At 41.5% G+C, this 19815-nt stretch overlaps 1 protein-coding gene across 2 annotated transcripts in view; it reads right to left on the bottom strand.

Moving 5' to 3' along the window:
• Positions 1 to 9104: 9104 nt before the first annotated feature.
• The window catches only part of LOC309561101 (6-phosphofructo-2-kinase/fructose-2,6-bisphosphatase 4-like), a 113317-nt gene continuing 102606 nt past the window's right edge, over positions 9105 to 19815 (bottom strand). Inside the window, exons 13-15 of one of the 2 annotated variants that reach the window (XM_082264843.1) lie at positions 14296 to 14360; positions 11318 to 11391; positions 9116 to 9247 (exon numbers count right to left, since the gene is read on the bottom strand). In XM_082264843.1, the coding sequence (XP_082120969.1) occupies position 9247; positions 11318 to 11391; positions 14296 to 14360 (140 nt within the window). In that variant the 3' untranslated portion in view covers positions 9116 to 9246. Of the gene's footprint in view, positions 9248 to 11317; positions 11392 to 14295; positions 14361 to 19815 lie in introns of both variants that reach the window. The other variant, XM_082264844.1, reaches the window with a different exon arrangement.

Here is a 19815-nt window from a genome sequence, read left to right on the forward strand (position 1 = left end):
GAAACTAGCTAGCTAGAGCAACCTCAAGTCACAATGACACCAATACAAAAATACAGTAAAAACAGTATATTATGTGTGTATTAGTGCTAATGTGACAGAGGGTGTAGGGGTTAACGGGATGTGATCAGGGGGGGATCAGGGGTTTAAATCTTTATTGGAAGGGACTGGCGGGTATCCTAAGGATAAAAGGAACGGTGGCAAGCGCTAAACCTGGTCACAAGTCACACTTATACGGGTATATAGAAAATGCTATATACTGTATACAGTGTGCGTTGTGGCAGGGGGTGTAGGGGTGATCAGGGGATTAAATCTTTATTGGGCGGGTGGCGGGGACCCTAAACCTCCTTGGGACACAAACTTAGTCGCCTGCGCTAATTCTGATCACAATCACACTAATACAAAAATACAAAAACACAGTATATTACGTTTGTATTAGTGCTGATGTGACAGAGGGTGTAGGGGTTAACTAGCGGTGATCAGGGGGGGGTCAGGGGAGATCAGGGGCTCAAATCTTTATTAGGGGGGGGGTGGCGGGTAATTCAAGTGGAAAAAAGGGGGTCGCAAGCGCTAGACCTGACCACAAATCACACTTATACGGGTATATAGCAAAATGCTATATACTGTATACGGTGTGTGTTATGGCAGGGGGTGTAGGGGTGATCAGGGGGGGGTCAGGGGCTTAAATCTTTATTGGGCGGGTGGCGGGGACCCTAAACCTTCTTGGGACAGAAACTTAGTCGCCTGCGCTAATTCTGATCACAATGACACTAATACAAAAATACAATAACACCGTATATTGCGTTTGTATTAGTGCTGATGTGACAGAGGGTGTAGGGGTTAACGGCGGTGATCAGGGGGGGGGCAGGGGAGATCAGTGGGTTAAATCTTTATTAGGGGGGGGGTGGGGGGTAATTTGAGTGGAAAAGGGGGGGTCGCAAGGGCTACACCTGTTCACAAATCACACTTATACAGGTATATAGGTATATGCTATATGCTGTATATAGTGTGTGTTGTGTCAGGTGCTGTAGGGGTTAATTGGGGGGGCGATCGGGGGTGAAATGTGCCTATCTAACTGTGTATGTACGTGCTTGGTGCTGTACTTACAATTAGATGTGCTCTCCTCTCACGCTGGATCCAAAAAGACCGTTGGGAGGGGAGGGCACATCTCCTCTAAGCCTGTGTTTACATTTCACAGGCTTAGAGGGAGATCTGATTGGGCAGGACCGATCAACAGGTCCAGACCAAAAATGATTGGCCTGGACCTGATGACTGATCGGTTCTGAACCCAATCGAGTCATCGGCAGGACCGCGGGTGCGCGCGCGTGCACCAGAGCGGCGAAGGCTAGTGACGTACCGCTACGTCACTCTGCCTGGCCGGGGCTGACCGCCGCAGTATATAGTCGTGCGGCGGTCGGCAACCGGTTAAGGAAAGAAGAGGCAGAAGAGCATGGTTTTCTAACACCAGGACTGCTGCACCAGGCTCTGTGGACCATAAAACTATCACAAGAGGGGGGGGGGGGGGGGGGTGGAGAGCATTAGTTTACCTTTACAGGGAAAATGGAAAAGCGAAGTATCACTCATGTTGATAAATGTACTGTAAGACACTTCAGTGGTGAAACTTTATTAACCCATCTTAGTGCTAATCAGTAAGACCTGAGATGATGCTCAATTTAAAATAACATTGCATACAAAAGTGAGCATAAGGTTTTTCCTTGGGTGCTCCTTAATCCATTTTGTTAATTGCCTAGAAGACATCATGCAGAGTAATACATTGGCAATTAAAAAATGATGAGCTATAAATTCATTAACCTGATAGGATCTGAGGTGCAACAATTAGATCTATGAATAAAATACACGTTTCCATTCGTGGCAGGCTGGCAGAGTTGGGTTTACCCATTTTAAATAGTTGGAGAGGGGTGAAAACCAAAAACAGCACCATTAAATTAGTTCATCTCTTGTAGATATTAAAAAGAATTCCATACATCTGTCTAGTGCAGTTTAGCTGGCTCAGGCATAATTCTTATTTCTAGGTTCTCTAATTTGGGAAAAATCTTGAGGAATTCTCCAAAGGCTTCTATACATTTTAGGAAACTAGGTAGACAAGGTAGAATTTGTTGGAATATCACATTCTGCAGTCCAAACTGGGCCACTGCAGAGCTGGACACCGATATTTACAATACCAAAGTATCAGATATCTGATTATTTTTCACCCGGTGAAGGTGTTGAAAGAACCCGGAGAATACAATTATTGTACATATTTCAATTCTACCCTAGCCCACTGTAGACCATTTGGAACAGTCAGGGATTAAAGCTCAGGGTAACACCAAATGGGAGTGGTAGGGAAGAGGACCTGGCATTAATTGGACATTGCTAGAAAAGTGGCAAGAGAAGTGCAGCTCTGATGAAAGAAAAAAAGGAAAAGCCCTAAAAACAAATGAAAAATAAAATTAAAAAAAAGCCTTGCTAATACACAAATATCATAATTCACATAGAACAGATACACAGAGGTTTATAGAAATCAGACATGTTGAAATGACACACGAACCACAACTGAAGGATATTTTGTATTTAACAGTTTCATGTTCTGAAAAGCAGCAATATAATTACACATACAGAAAGCAATGTATGCATGAAATAATAGCATTGCTGTAGTTGTATCTTCTTTACAGCCTAGTAAGAATACTTCAGTGAATACTTCAGTGAATCAACCTTTTTTACAAGTGCAGGGAACATGGTAATAAATCACATATCAGACCCGCAGTAAACATATACAGTATCTGTTCAGCTCCTATGTTTAATTGTGCTCTGCATTTTTAACATACATTAGGTAGCTATTTCATCTGTTGAGCTAAGACAAAACTAAAGGATGCCACTGAGGTAAAGATATAGTTTATTTAGCAGTTCAATAAAAATGTCTCATGCCTTGGTGATCTCAACAGCCTTAATATATTAAAAAAAAAAAAAAAAAAAAAAAAAAAAACCCTGTGCCTTCAAGTGTCTGAGTTTCCAATGTTTCCCATAGCAATTAGAACCTTCCTAGGTGGCCAACCTACCAGAACACAGATTAATGCAAATGGCTTGATTTAAAAAGGAAGTACCAGTTTTTAAGAGTTACATGGCAATGTTGTTGGGAATTCTCCAGTATTCTGAACATAGTTTGGCTTTCTCTTGAGTAACACAAACATCCATAAGCAGCACATGCCCTTTTCTTAATGCTTTAGTCCTGACAGCCTTAGGAACATCAACCTTTAGGTTATCTTAAAGCAGTAGTAAACCAAAACTCAAAACACAACATTTTATGTATTGCAGCTTACCTAAACGTGGTGACTATATTCATTTCCATAATTTTTTATTTTTTTTTTTACACCTGCTGATCCCTCCCTCCTCCTGCAGGTGCGTTTTCATTCCCCCCCCCCCCCCGCTTCTTTTAACTGACATGTTTGCCTCAGCTGTCCGGGACTTTCCCTCCTGATTGGCTGAGAGCACCATTGGCTACCGCTGCTGAGTTAGCCAATGAGGAGAGAGGGGGGCAGGGCCAAACCACAGCTTCATGTCTGAATCGATACACAAAGCTGTGGCTTGGCTTTGTGCTCCTATAGCAAGCAGCTTGCTGTGGGGGCACTCAACAGGAGGGAGGGGCCAGAAGCTCTAACCAAGGAGCCAAGAAGAGGAGGACCGGGGCTACCCTGTGCAAAACTACTACACAGGGCAGGTAAGTATGTTAGGTTTGTTATTTTAACAGAATAAAAACAAGAGTTTACAATCACTTTAAGCTGGAATTACATTCGATTTCAGAACGAATGTTTGTAGAAAAATTGATCATTGCATTTGACGACAGGGTGGAGCCTACGGTAGACGATGCATGCGCAAGCGGGGGACGCGGCAGCCATTTTCTTGTTAGGAAACAAAGCTACGCAAGACAGATGGGAGGCATGATGTGCCGCTGCCACTCTGCATTTCTGTAAGCTGCTCTATTTTACTTTTATAATAAAATTTGTAGAAACTTACTGCACTATGAGAGGCACTTTTATTCTCACATGAGCCGTAAGGAGTGACACTGGCCGCTGTATCAACTAAGCTGGGAGAGATATCCTGTGTGCATCAGTGTCCTGGTCTCTGTTGCCTGTTACCAGCGCTATATGACCTGTGTAGGTGTTGCCATCCGGTAAGAGTATATAGATTAGAACCTGGAGGTGGATCTCTATCTCCCTGCACTATAAGACTGGCTGGTGAGGATTGAGCAACTCACGTGGATTCTTTACTGTGTGTTCCAAGGACTAGCACTGCACCTTCACCTCTATTGCTTTTTAAGATTTTCATTCAGGATCTTTTTGTGTCAGCTGCTTCAGTTCTTTAAGTGATTATTTAGATTTGCGCAGCAAAACACCCATTTCATTTGATGACATAGTTTGAGTGCTTCAAAATCAAATGTTAAAAACAAAAGTTTATTTTTTGAAGAGGATGGACTTTCCTGAACAAAAGCCGTATTCGCCAATAGAAAATGGTTTGGGAGAGAAAAAAAAAAAAAAAAATTCTAGCTTAATCCTTTGAATTTTCTTGCCATTGTGTTAAACAAATGTTGGATTTAAAAGCCAAGGCTGGCCATACACTATACAATTTTCTTATTCAATTTCCTTTAGATTTACCTATAACTATGTAGTGCAAGGGCATGCATGGTTGCATACAAATTGAAAGTGTTTAGGTGTGACCTCATATTATATGGTTTTGGTAAATCTAAAGGAAAGTTGAACAAGAAAAAATTGTATAGTGTATGGCCAGCCTTACGCTTAGAAAATTTAACAAACGTTCTAAAACACATTTTTGGTTTTAAAAAAAAAAACTACTAGTGTTTGGCCAGCTGAACACTACCCTCTGCTGTCCAATCTGTTGTATACAAAACACTATGGGTGCTTTGCCGGGTTTTAGGGGGGGGAAAAAAAAAAAAAAGCCACAAATGATTTAAAACCACGTGAATAAAAAGGTGACCATTTTTAAAGCGGAACTTTAAATTGTTATCAAATTGTTACGTTTAATGTCCTTTAACGAAAGAACATGCATTCCACAATAATAATTATGCTGCCAAGTTTAGTGTGTGCTGTAAATTGCTCCCAGCACTGCTCTTGATTCTTCTATCCCAAGGCCACCATTTTGGTGAAGTCCAAAGCAGTCACTTCCTTATTAAGAACTCTCCTCCACTTAGTCTCAAAAAACTATAAAAGTCACAGTTTGCAATTAAAACCATACTATCCTTGTAAGTTTTTCCCCCTCGCTGCTCCTGTCCCGTCCCCCCCCCCCCCCCAATCTAAATTTCCTCAGCAGGGCCTGTCATTCCTGTTCTCTACCCCCCGCAGCACATTTTTTTAAGCCATCAGCAGATCCACTCCCAGAGAGACTCCCTCTCTGCTCTGGTTCTTAGCACAGTTATGAGACTAGAGAACTGTGGCTGTGCAGAGCAGGAAGAGACAGTGCTTTACTGAATTTTAAACAACTTTAAAAAGGTGTTTTTACTAAATATCTGAAAAAGGAGCCTCTGGTCAGAAAATTAAGTCCTGATTACTTCATGATGGCTCGAAGTTCCACTTTAAGCAATACTGAAACTTTCCTAGTTTTCTGTCATTTTGGACAGATTGTCTTTTCTGCTTTCAAAAATTTAGACTAAATAAAATAACTGATGCTTTCGATGATAGCGGTGCAGAGTGGTATTCTATTCAAGTACTGCAGTTTCCACATCACAACAAGTTTGTTTCATTCCGCCACTCAGACACAAGACAAAGGTTCAAACCTGACTTTGAAGGCAACATGGCTACTATGACTGAGACATTTGATAAGTTAGCATCACAGTACTGTGCTCAAACAGTGGGCACGTGTTAAATTGCAAAATTCACATTATACAATATTTAAAAAAAAAAACAAAACACCAAGACGTCTTCACAATGGTCCACTCAAACCTACATGCTCGTAAAATGCACTAGGCTTTGACTCATTACACTGAAAAGTTGGCTTGGAAGATGTTATTTGGTCAAAACATACAATACTGACATAAGAATAAAAAGGATATCCTTAAAAAAAAAAAAATAAAAAGAAAAAAGTACAGGTAACAGGAAGCAAAGATGCTATAGAAAAAAAAAAAAAAAAAAAAAAAATCATACAAGGGAGTGGAACTTTACAGTAAAAAAGTGCAACTGTACAATTACATTCCTTCTCCATAAAATATTTGTGCCATTGTGTACTACAAATGATTTTATACATTCTCAAAATAAAAAAACTTTTCTGTTTGTATCAATTGTACAAATTAATACATTTAATAGAAATTTCTAAAAAAAACAAAAACAAATCCCTGTCTTCCCCTCTTATTGAGAAGTTGGCATTAATCCATAGCAGAAAACAGTCTTATAAATATTGCACATTGATCATTACCCCCAATGCCCTCATCCAGCATCTGAAAAGAAATGAAACCATTTCACTTTACATGCAAAGCAAACAAATATAAAAAAGGCCAAAGATGCCAACTGCTGTTCTGATGAAAAAAAAAAAAAAAAAAAAAAATGTTAAAGTAAACCTTAAACCGTGTGGATGGAATACTTAACTGTAGTGGTGCCCAAAGAGATGGGCACTTGTAGACACAATACTGACTATTGTGCATCATTACAGGATTAAGGGCTTGTACAGCACAGAAACCATGAAAAATCCACTAACCAGTTTTAGTCCCCATTCACACTAGTGCGACTTGTCAGGCGACTTGGTCGCCTGACAAGTCGCGGTGGGTCGCTCGCCATTGAATAGTACAGGACCCATTCTAATAGGAGCGACGCAAGTCGCTCCGACTTAGAAAAAGGGTCCTGTACTACTTTGGGGCGACCTGGAGGCGACTTGCATTGACTTCAATGATATGAAGTCCGTGCATGTCGCGCCAAGGTCGCCCCAGCAAGTAGCGTCGCCCCTGTGTGAACGGGGTCTTAAGAAACATATGCTTTGCTTACTAGTGAGTCATGAAAAAAACAAACACAGATTTGTGAAAAAAAAAAAAAAAAAATTAGAATTACGAGCAGCAACAATCCCCACCCCAGCTACAAAGCGGTGAAGTTCTGATGCAGTGGAGGTGTACATGGACCAGACTGCTGGGAGCCAAATGGCACAGCTAGATCCAGAAGCTGCATCCTAATAGAGTTTAGATGAAAATGATATATTCGTTTTCTCCTATAATGGGGTTATGTTTAGTTTTAACCCTGAGCTGTATATTAGTTATGCAAATAACAAGCTCTACATACCCTTGCTTTTCATCTTTAAGGTTTCCATCTTTCTGTAATGCTCTGAACTACACTAGCTGCAGTTAACCTAGGCCTTCTGGTAAAGACCTGTCCAAGAGCAAGAACAGCAGCTAGGATTTTCCATAGAAGTTATTAATGGCAACTTATGTCATGCTGATGCATAGCTTCAACACCCTGAGTGAATGACCTCATGCAAATTAGGGGCTCTAGCGTCACTAACCGCACACTTGTTTTGCAAAAGTGGTTTAGAAAAGTTAGAAGGCCAGAAATCTCCAGGCAATAAATTAAAGCAAGAGGTGGTCATGGGAACCCCCATATTTCTTTCAGAACATGCTCACATGAAAACTAACTATGGGTCATTTCAGCATGTGCGCAATGTAACTACTGAAAGGCCACCACTGTCTTCATGAAGGTGCAGAAATACCTGGGCATGCTCTAAGCCTTCTCCAACTGTCGACTAAGCTGTACTGTTCCATGTTGGCAGGCATTTCCTGTCCCAATGAATTAAACCAGATCAGTTTTCTTCATCTGGCAATGCATTACAACACAATGTAGACAAACGGTTTGCTTATTTCTTATATATTATAAACAACTGATCATGGCTTGTAATGCTTTGTGTTTAAATGGAAATTCCAGGCTAAATGACCCATCAGCTTTTAATATCCCTTACAAATGACACCAGTGATATACATTTCAAGGGGATCTCTCGTGCAGACAGATTCCTCTTGTTAGGTTATATTACAGATGATGTGACTCAGGAATTCCAGAGGCAATCCTTGTGATATAAGGATCCAATTATTAACTTAATTCATTAGGGTCCAAATTAAACTGGATTAGCAATATGGACCCATGCACATACACACATGCAGATTGTACGGTTTCTTTTAAATGCCAGAAACATACGACCTCTGCACCAAGCACATCTCTAGAATAAAGCTATTCATTTTTAAATTCAGGAGGGAAAAAAAAAAAAAAAAAAAAAAAAAAAAAGAAGTAGGTAGGTAGGTGTTCCAAGCTTGAGAAACCCCCCAGAAAGGCTCAAAATGTTGCTACAGTTCCATAATGGGATGGGGTATGTTTTGTACTAATGTGCTGTAAAAATGATTAAAAAGTTATTTTTTTTTTACTATGAAATGCATTCATTACCAGCCATTTGCCCTCAGGACTAACTTCTACATTTCCAACTGGAGTGGTCATCTTTGCACAAAGCATGTTTAAAAAAGGTACCTGCTCTAAAAGTGGATATTGTAAATTAATGCTTGTGTCCGTTTAGGAGGGGAAAAAAAAAAAAAAAAATGGTTTAAAACTGCATGTTTACCCATTAAATATATTTCAAGTTTTAAAAAGAAAATGGAGTGTTAAAAAAAAAAAAAAAATTACATATTTTACAGTATGAATAGCCTAAAATGGTTTGAGCACAAAAATGATACTTAAAATCCCAATTCCAGCCAAAATTGATATCCCGTTTTAAAATAGCTGGAAAGGGTAACAAGCTCGGTTTCTCTCTTTTTTATTGCTGTCTGTGTCCTAGCTGAAAAGATTCACCCTCTACCTCTTGTCCATGTGACAGGAAATGATGGTAGGGATAGAGGCTGTAATGACAGAACAGTAAAGAGGCGGTTCTGTGTCTTCTTGTCCTAGGGACAACAGTGCCCTCTCATATCTTGTTCTGGTTTTACCAGAAGCGAGGGGAAATCTCCAAAAGAAGGACACAGCCATCAATACTTGACAGACTGTCACTCACCCACTCTGTCAAAAAAAAAAAAAAGTTAGTCTGGCGTGAAGACGTTTATCCCAATTCGATTTCACTATAAAATATGAGTTCCTGATGATTAGAGCTGCACATTTTGTAACCCCATCAGTTTCCAGAGGGTTTTGCAGTGCAATGGAGGAAAGGAACACATGGATCACATCTGCTGCTAAAGATGATTTGGAACAGTCTGAAGAGCTTCTTCACTGGTGCGATGAACATCAACATTCTGAAACAGAGTAAAAATAATCAGAAATTCTGAAAGAGTCTCACTAAACTATATCATGAACAACTAAACAGTTAAAGCATGAAAAGAAAAAAAAAAAAAAAAAAAGTAGCACTTTGTTCTGCCTGGGTAATTGTGGTCAATGTGATGCTTTTGATAACTCACCAGTCAGTCAAGGCCGATTTACCATTAGACACACCATGCGTATGCACCCGATTAGCGTTTCCTCCTCTACAGTCTTAGGCTCCATGTACATGGGACGTTGTTAAAAGTCCCTTTGAATGCTGGAATTTTTAGGACGTTTGAAACGTCCGTTCGGTCGCGTTTGTACCCGCGTTTAGCGGGCATATGCGCTTAGAACCGTTCCTAGAGGTCAAAAAAATTATTCCCCTTTAAAATGGAAAAACGCGAACGCTAAACGCGGATCATCGTGGTCGGTCGCGTTTTTGCGTTTGAAACGCCGGGAAACACACGTTTGAACGCAAATAATTGCGTTCTAAAAAAATTCCCTGAACGCAACTGCCTGCAAATGACTGTAAACGACCTGGTGTACATGGACAGATAAGATAAAATGTAGATAGGTTCAGGGGCTTCTAAAAAAAACGCCCAACTGCTCCTAAACGGCCATTTCCAGCGTCCCGTGTACATGGAGCCTAAATACTGTGATGACATACCATCACAATCAAAATTACATTTTTGTAGAAGCTTTGCTTTTTTTTTTAACATTTGAAACAAAGCAAGAAAATACTATAAAAAGGTGATGCGAAAAAAGAAATCACTTTGGGAAGACTGGAATAATGAGTTGTAACCAAGCCAAGCTGCAGGCCAATCAATTATTTGCATGGTGTCTTTGGATTTTTAGTGAACAGGTAAACTTAAACCTAAAATTTCCCAGTGCATGCATCTCTGTGTGCTGATAGTCTACATGTTACAGTCTAATGTACAATAAATTATTTTTCGTTATCTTACATTTAACTTATCAGAAGTTCCTGGTTTCCTTGAGGCACTGGTGATGTAGCCAGTGCCAAAAAAGGTGCCCCCCTAGAACGGCCATGGCACCAGTATCTTCCTGGGAGATTTTACACATGTGCCGTACGATCTGTGGTGATCTGTGATTGTTCACTATTAAATCGCTCCACAACTCACTGTGCATGTGCCATATGGGCTGTGAAGCATTTTTATTAATAGCAAACTGCTCCACAGCTCATAGAATTTCAGAAGGCCATGGTACTATACAAGTCGCATACAAATGTGCATTCTATCTTGCTCCTTTAAGCTCAGATCAGACAATATAGTAAATTCTAGAAAAAAAAAAAGGCAATGAAAATAAACACAACCTTTTTAAGCATCTAGCAGCAATAATTTAACCAGGCTCACTAGGGCACCTTTTTTCTTTGTAGTAACAGTGTGCGGGGGGGGGGGGGGGGGGGTGGGGGTGGTGCAAGCAGTAGTTCTGGGATTACATGGGCAAATCATTGAAAGCTGCCACATTTAAAATGGACTACAGGCTTGCGTAGATGGGCAGATGCAGTAGTTCTGGGATTACATGGGCAAATCATTGAAAGCTGCCACATTTAAAATGGACTACAGGCTTGCGTAGATGGGCAGATGCAGCACACTTTCAGTTGCATTTAGCTTGAATTTTAAATTTATTTGAACACAGATCCTTCACGTCGTCAAAAAAAAAAAAAAAAAAATTACTGGAGATAGGAAGGTGGGTTTTCCTCCTTCAACGTTACAATATTAACGGCTTGCAACTTCTTTATTATATACTACATTATAGTTCTTTATTTTAGTTAATAGACAGTTCTACTTGAAAGCACATAATACTAAACTTGCATACAAAAACCTGTAACATGTAGACTTGGCTCTTTTCAGATTTCATTAGGAAAAAAAAAAAAAAAATCAATCATCATAAAATAATTTTTTTGCAATTATAAATCTTTATAGCAAGAATTAATATAGCTTAAGAAAAAAATTATCCATAAATGATCCATAAATTATGCAAGGACTGAAGTAAATTGAGAAAACAGATTGCATGTGGCAGCATTAATAATAAATAAAAAGTGGCACCAAGGTTTGGGTGGTCCATGAAGGTCAGGTACAGTAAGCAGGGCTGCCTCAGGTGATCGGAATATGTCTACGTTCTATGAAGCAGAACCACAGAAAACAATTTACATGGAGTTAAACTTTATCATAGTCAAAAATCTACATTAGAAAGTATGCAAAATAAGGGCTTATTATACATGTGTAATGTATATGCTGCTTCCTGTTTATACAGGGTACAATCAAATACATTAAACAGAGCTACAGACCTTTTACTATTATGAATGAACAAGCAATATTGCTTGATCATTCAAAGCAGTTACAGATCACTCAGTTCAGAGAAGGGGCGGGGCTATGTTGGCAGCATCTTCCTCCACAGGAATGCCCATAATTTAGGCTTCACAACAGGGTAGAGCTACAGGCAGCATATAGGTGCGTTTTGTAGATAACTGGGCCACCAACCAGAACCAGACCAAGTGCTATAAGCAATTCCAGGATCAGTCAAAGCTGCTGCTAGGCACAACAAGGCAGATCCGACATCAACAAGCCATTAGGCAGGGTTGACCTGCTGACTGCCAGTCTACATCGACATAACTCCAAGATCCCCCAAACAGATTATGTAACCAAGGTCTTCCACCACCCAATGCTAGCCCAATCATGAAATCACCCCTTTCAAAAAAAAAAAAAAAAAAAAAAGATTTCCAACTTTTGTCAGTTACTTTTAAGCATAAAAGAACAGTTGTATGAAACAACTGTAAATATGTGTGGACTTTAAGGGCACATCCTGAGACAGATGTAGACAAAGGTATATAAATGAATAAATAATGCAATTATTAAAACCAATAACCATTAAAATGGTGAGACTGACCAAGAAGAAGGTCCAGATCACCAAGCATATATGCAAATGAACATAACTATTGATTGGGAGTCGTGTATACAATAGAAATACAATACATATCAAAAAGTGCGTGGGTATGAGAATATGGCTGTGCAAAGGTCGATGCGTTTCGCGGTAAGCTTCATCAGGACCATATACAATTAAATTCTTAAAATAAATAAAATATTCGTAATTATAAATATCACATGGTATACATTATACTAAGGAAGTGCACATAAATAGAACTCTAATGTTGGACAAACCTCTTCCAAGCAAACAAGACAAATATTTGGCTTTGGGCGGACACGGGGGGTAAAAGGAACCAAAACGCCGGTCGCTCTCTCTACCGATGCAAGATAAAAGAAGGTATATATAATAAAGTATACAGATTTTACAACAAAGCGAGGTATAATCATGTAGTATATTGTATCATACTAATGATAAACTAGTAATAGAGGGGTACTTCCCTGGAGACGGCGCATTCGTTCCGGTTTTTAGTGCAGTCTCTTTGGAATGCACATCGTGCAGTACGTTATGCGCATCACTTTCACCAACGTCATCAGCCGGCGCAGCTTCGTTTTCAGGCGCCGGCTGATGACGGTCCATTCCCGGGGTCACACATCCTGGAATCATGTACTTGTCTGGTAGGTAATTTTTTGTTCTTAACTTTTGATTATTTGGGCTTCATTTCCCTGCTGTTGGGACTATACCATCTCCCCCCTTTTTATAGGTCATGGGGATACGGTTTGTGGTTTCGCAGGGCCAACTGCTGGAGGCAAAGCTTTTGATTTTTGGGCCTCCCACCCTCAGTATTGTAGATCTTTTCCACCAGATCTTGTAATCCTATCCTGAACACCTTAGGACAGATCTTTATTCTGTATATTGGTAAGTTCCGGCAATCATGTGTAAAGATATCTTTCTATTCTTCTCTACAGCTACTACTATTATGTGGGGTGATCTCCCATTTATTTACCCTACATTTGTTACTGCTACCATTACTATTATCACTACTACTACTATGTCCTTTAGGGTCCATCAAGGAACTTACACCTGTAGCAGTGGACATTAATTAATCCTATCGATCAGATCCCTTGAACACACCATCTGCATTCGATCTTACAAGATATAAATTTTTTACTCCTATAAAAAAAAAAAAAAAAAAGGTGCCTCCCATTTCCATATACTCCTCTATTACTAGTTTATCATTAGCATGATACAATATACAACATGATTATACCTCTGTTGTCCTTATACTTTATTATATATACACCTTCTTTTATCTTGCATCGGTATAGATTTTGCATCGGTATAGATAGCGACCGGCGTTTGTTTCTTTTACCCCATGTCCGCCAAAAGCCAAATATTTGTCTTGTTTGCTTGGAAGAGGTTTGTCCAACATTAGAGTTATATTTCTGTGCATTTATTTTAGTATAAATGTATAATTACGAATATTGTTTTTTGTTTATTTTAAGAATATAATTGTCTGTATATGGGAATATAATTGTCTGTATATGGTCCTGATGAAGCTTACCACGAAACGCATCAACCTTTGAACAGACGTATTCTCATACCCCCGCACTTTTTGATAGGTATTGTATTTATATTGTATACATGACTCACAATCAATAGTTATGTTCATTTGCATATATGCTTGGTGATCTGGACCTTCTTCTTGGTCAGTCTCACCATTTTAATGGTTATTGGTTTTAATAATTGCATTAATAAAGGATTTTATATACCTTTGTCTGTAAATATGTGTGGACTTTAAGGGCACATCATGACACAAATGTAGTTTCATACAACTGTTTTTTTGTTTGTATATTTGGATTATGGCACAGCTCCTTTTTTCCCCCCTTTACTTTTAAGCATAGCTTGGGGAATTAAATGCATTTTTGGGGATTGGACAAACACACACAGTGTTTAAGCAAAAAGTGAAGAAAATCTGCCATTGAACTTTATTGTATGGCTCTCCTGAATAGAGCTACTGAAATAAAACTCCAGAAAGTTGGTTAACCAAACACCCCAAACAAAATAACCTGCTTTAAAAAGAGAAATTAAAAAAACACTAACAAAATACAGTGCAATACTTAAACTTTTTCAAAAGTTGCATCATAAAAACATAGTATACCTCTGGTTTATTCCTGTGTGTGTTAACTGCATCAATGTTCAGATTGATCTCTTCTATATTGCAACCTGGGGAAGAACAGTACATATTTCAAGTAATACAATAAAATCAATAAAAAAAATATTCAATAGCATTATTGTAATGTAAACATCTACAAAAGGAACTATGGAAGCGATTTTTTCTTTAAGTTGCTACATGCATGGATTCTCCAAGTCACGGACCTGGAACAAATATGCAAGCAGCAAATTATCAGAACTGATCTTTATACTAGTTCAGTGACTGAGAATTAAAGTGAATCAGCATGACAACCAGCATTTTTAGAAGGAAAAGACTATAGCGGCCACCATAAAGTGCTCAGTACAGGTTTTGTTGAAGTCAGTCTATGTAAAACTAGGATATCCCTTTATAGTATAGTGTGCAAAGTCTCTCAAGGAAGGGCTTCATAGAATTATTGTGTTTCCAACAGTTCTTTCCGCCTACCATAAATAAAGTGCATCGCCAAAACAATGAACCGAACTAGAACAAAAGCAGTTGCCTGCAGATCTTGAAAAAATATGTCTTAACAGATATAAACAAAATGAGACATAAGCCATTTAAAATCCATAGAAGCCATATGTATATAGACAGCCCATCCAAGGTTAAAGGAATGTGAAACCGATAGGGGTAATGATATTAATAAGTCCTTAGTGCCACAGAAGGTAGATTGGAGATAAAGGATAGATCGCAGCTGCAAAGGATGAGCCCTAATTCCACCGCTGTGCCATACATGGATGTACTCTTACCGGAAGATGTGGACCCCCCAAATGAATGAGTGGTCAGATAAGCCTGTGTATCAATAGACAGCCATGATCCGCAATCCATATAGGCAAAACCGCGTTTCCTCAATCTTGTCCAATACACATAGAAGTAATCCGCCTTCAAGGAGAGCCCCCACTGGTCAGGATAAATCTCAGACAGACTGTGTCCATAGTCCTATAAAGTCCTTGTTCTAAGGTAAGTGTCCTTTACAGAGCAAACATTAGTATCCAAGTTTCAGGGACAAGCAGCCATGCTCTGTTGCTTCCTCACATGCGGACATCCACACTCTAGAGAGTGGACAAGATTGAGGAACACGGTTTTGCCTATATGGATTGCAGATGATGGCTGTCTATTAATACACAGGCTATCTGACCACTCATTCATTTGGGGGGTCCACATCTTCCGGTAAGAATACATCCCATGTATGGCACTGCGGTGGAATTGGGTCTTATCCTTGGCAGCTGGGATCTATCCTTTATCTCCAATCTACCTTCTGTGGCACTAAGGCACTTATTAAATATCATTACCCCCATCGGTTTCACATTCCTTTAACCTTGGATGGACTGTCTATATACATATGGCTTCTATGGATTTTTAATGGCTTATGTCTCATTTGTTTATATCTGTTAAGACATATTTTTCTAGATCCGCAGGCAACTGCTTTTGTTCTAGTTCGGTTCATTGTTTTGGCGATGCACTTTATTTATTTATGCGCTTTTGGTGATTTATCATATAATTTGTGCTGGCAGCCTTATTTATCTAATTCTATTTAGCTGAAGGCAACTAGGCTTTTCATACATTTTTCATGTATTTATGCTTGTGACCAAAGCGTGGCCTTTTTACCTTTTTTATTACTCTCCACCTACCAATCTCTTCCTGCAGCTTCAATATATTCTTGTTAAAATTCTTCATAATATAAAATGAAGAATACAGCAGGGAAGAGTGAAGGGCACCATGCTATTGACTTGGAAAGTAACTGACTTGGAAACGTATGCAGAGAAATATCACCACTAGAGTCCCAACTTATTACCCACAGACACCAGTTTATCACAGTGGCAACTTAAAGCCTCGTTTATTTGGTAGAATAAAGTTACCGGATGTTTTACTAAAGCAGACGACTTGGGCGCCTCAGCCAATCGAACTACCGGCAGGCCTATTTTCTGGCTATTCTTACCCGAGAATAACACGTGTGTCTTAAAGTAGGATGGCTGCTTTCTAAAAACGTAACGAGCGCCCACCGCAGTTTTACCTGCGAAACGGCGCAAACTGTACGTCGCTTTGCGGAACTACTAGCAGGGGCGCAAGCATGTGCGCCCATTTGCCAAAGAGGAAGCCAATCAGTGAGTCCAGCAGCCATGATTGCTTCCCGTGGAGACAGACTGGAGGTCTGCTGTTGAACACGGCAGACCGTTGTTCTGCCAGTTATGAACACAGGGATCCTGTGTTCCTCTTATTAAGGAACACAGATCTCTGTTCATGCAGAAAGCTCACCCCCCCCCAGTCAGAAAGCACCCCCTAGGGACACATTTAACCCTTTGTCTTTAGTACAGTAAGTGCATATTTTTAGCACTGATTACTGTAGTAATACCACTGGTCCCACCAAAAGTGTAAAAAATGTCAGGGGTCGATTTGTCGCAGTCCCGCTAAAAAGCGCTGATCACCGTTATTACTGGTAAAAGAAATAAAAATGACAAATCTTTCCCCTAGTTTGTAGATGCAATAACTTTTGCACAAACCAATCAATATGCAATTTTTGGGTTTTTGTTCTTTAACCAAAAATGTGTCAGAATACATTGTGGCCTAAAAGGATCACAATTTTGATGTTTTACATTTTTTTTTTTTTTTTTTATTGGGAAGGTTATATAGTCGAAAGTATTCTGAAGATTCTTCAGAATTGTCGCTCGGTTTACACCGCAAAAAAAAAAAAAAAAAAGTTCAGGCGATCAAATACCACCAAAAGAAAGCTATTTGTGGGAAAAAAACTGAATTTTTGTAAAATCTTACCTGTAAAATTCCTTTCTCTGAGTCCTCCGACAGTCGCCGCCTCTTCATATTCGTCACATATGGGGTATTAGACTTTGCTCCGAAGGAGTAGCTAGGCAACAGAATATGTTAACAATAAAGCTTTAACATATCCCACCCTCAAGGGGTGGTCCCCTCAGTCAATACCCTCCTACTTCCTGCAACCATATCTCAGTTTTAGTGGAATAGCAGTAGAGTATACATTCAAACCCCAAAAGAGGGGCGGGGGCGGCGACTGTCGGAGGACTCAGAGAAAGGAATTTTACAGGTAAGATTTTACAAAAATTCCGTTTTCTCTTACGTCCTCCGACAGTCGCCGCCTCTTCATATTCGTCACATATGGGGACGTCCCAAAGCAGTGCAAACATGAGGGGTGGGAAACGCATCCGCGCCGAAAGGCAACACAGTCTCCACATCAAAGAAAGGAACCTTACCAAAGGAAGGAAACCAGCTGGGCAACAGCAAAAATAAGTGCTCAACAGGAGCAACAACCCAGGAAAAGACAAAAAACCAGGGGATACAAAAAACTATCCCAACAGCCAGGAGTCCCCAACAAGGGACCCTATGGAACAGCCGCACTAAGAACCTTGCGGCCAAAGGAAGCATCCGCCGATGCCTGAACATCTACTTTGTAGAATTTTGTGAAAGTGTGCACGGTCGACCAGGTCGCCGCCTTACACACCTGGGCTACAGAAGCCCCATGACGGCAGGCCCAAGACGTACTCCGAGATCTAGTAGAGTGCGCCTTCACAGGCATAGGGGGAACCTTCCCCTGCAAGGCATAGGCCTGTTCAATGGTCTGCCTGATCCATTTGGCGATGGTAGAGGCCGAAGCCGCCATGCCCTTCCGAGGACCCTCTGGAAGAACAAACAAGGAGTCCGTCTTACGAAAAGACTCAGTCGATTTAAGGTAAACCCTTATCGCCCGAACAACATCCAGAGAGTGCAATCTCACCTCCTTTGGATGTTTAGGCTTCGTGCACAACGAAGGCAAAACAATATCCTCGTTAAGATGGAATTCCGAAACTCGTTTCGGCAGAAAAGAAGGATTAGGTCGCAAGACCACCTTATCCAAATGAACAACCAGGTACGGAGACTTGCAGGACAAAGCCGCCAGTTCCGACACTCTGCGAGCCGAAGTGATCGCCACCAAAAAGGCGACCTTTTTGGACAACATAGACAACGAGATCTCCCTGATCTGTTCAAAAGGAGCACGTTGTAGCACAGATAGAACGAGATTCAAGTCCCAAGGGGGCAAAGGATCCCTCCTAGGAGGAACCAGATGCCGCACACCCTGAATAAAAGTGCCAACCAAGGAGTTGGAAGCCACGGGACGTTGAAACAGAACGGCCAGCGCAGACACCTGACCCTTTATCGTAGCCAGCGCCAAACGCTGATCGACACCCGTCTGAAGGAAAGACAGCACACGGGAAACCGAGTACGTGCGGGGTGAAAACCCCCTGGACTCACACCAGGCAAAATAGGCCTTCCAAGTACGGTAATAAACCTTTCCCGAGGAAGACTTCCTCGCGTTGATCAAGGTATGAACGACCTCCGGAGAGAGACCCTTCTCCTTCAGGACCTCGGTCTCAACAGCCAGGCCGTCAAAGCCAGCGACTGTAAAGCAGGATGGTAAATCGGTCCTTGAGACAGTAGATCGTCTCGAAGAGGCAGACGCCAAGGGGCGTCGACCGCCAGATTCACGAGGTCTGCGTACCAGGACCGGCGAGGCCAGTCCGGTGCCACAAGAATCACCGTGCTGCGTTCCGAGTGTAACCTGCGAAGGAACCTGGACAGCAACTGAATCGGTGGAAACGCGTACATCAGCCTGTACTGATGCCACGGGGCCACTAACGCGTCCGACGCGTCTGCCCGAGGGTCGCGCGTCCGTGCCACGAACCTCTTCACCTTGTAGTTGAGGCGAGACGCGAACAGGTCCACATCTGGAAGACCCCACTTCGCGCACAACATCTGGAAGACAGCCGGATGGAGAAACCATTCCCCCTGATCCAGGGTCTGGCGACTCAGAGAGTCCGCCTGCCAGTTCTCCACTCCCGGAATGTGAACCGCCGTTATCGCCGGGACATGAGTCTCGGCCCAAGACAGAATGTCGGCTACTTCTCGAGCCGCTCGGGCACTCCTGGTGCCCCCTTGGTGGTTGATGTAGGCCACCGCCGTGGCATTGTCCGTCTGCACCCGAACCGGGCAGCCCTGCAGTCGGTCCGTCCAGCGATGAAGACAGAGCCTTATCGCACGCAATTCCAGAATGTTGATCGGGAGGGAAGACTCCCCCTCCGACCAGGTCCCCTGGGCAGACAGAACGCCCAGAACACCACCCCAGCCCGACAGGCTGGCATCCGTGGTGATTATCGTCCATGAGACCGGACGAAACGACTTGCCCCCGGACACCAACGGGGACTGGAGCCACCACAGAAGGTATTCCCTGGTGCGATGACTCAACGAGATCTGAAGATCCAGAGATTGAGGTCGCCCGTCCCACTTGGACAGGATCTCCGCCTGGAGACCCCGCGTGTGAAACTGCGCGAAAGGAATCGCCTCGAAGGCCGAGACCATCAACCCCAGACATCTCATACACGTCCGCAGAGACGAGTGTGGAACGTCCCTGAGGGACCTGACTTCCTCCTGAAGAGTCCTGAGTTTGTCTTCCGGCAGGAAGACCTTCGCCTGCACCGAGTCCAGTAT

This window comes from Pelophylax lessonae (assembly GCF_965119305.1).
Source record: "Pelophylax lessonae genome assembly, chromosome: 8".
Taxonomy (NCBI): domain Eukaryota; kingdom Metazoa; phylum Chordata; class Amphibia; order Anura; family Ranidae; genus Pelophylax; species Pelophylax lessonae.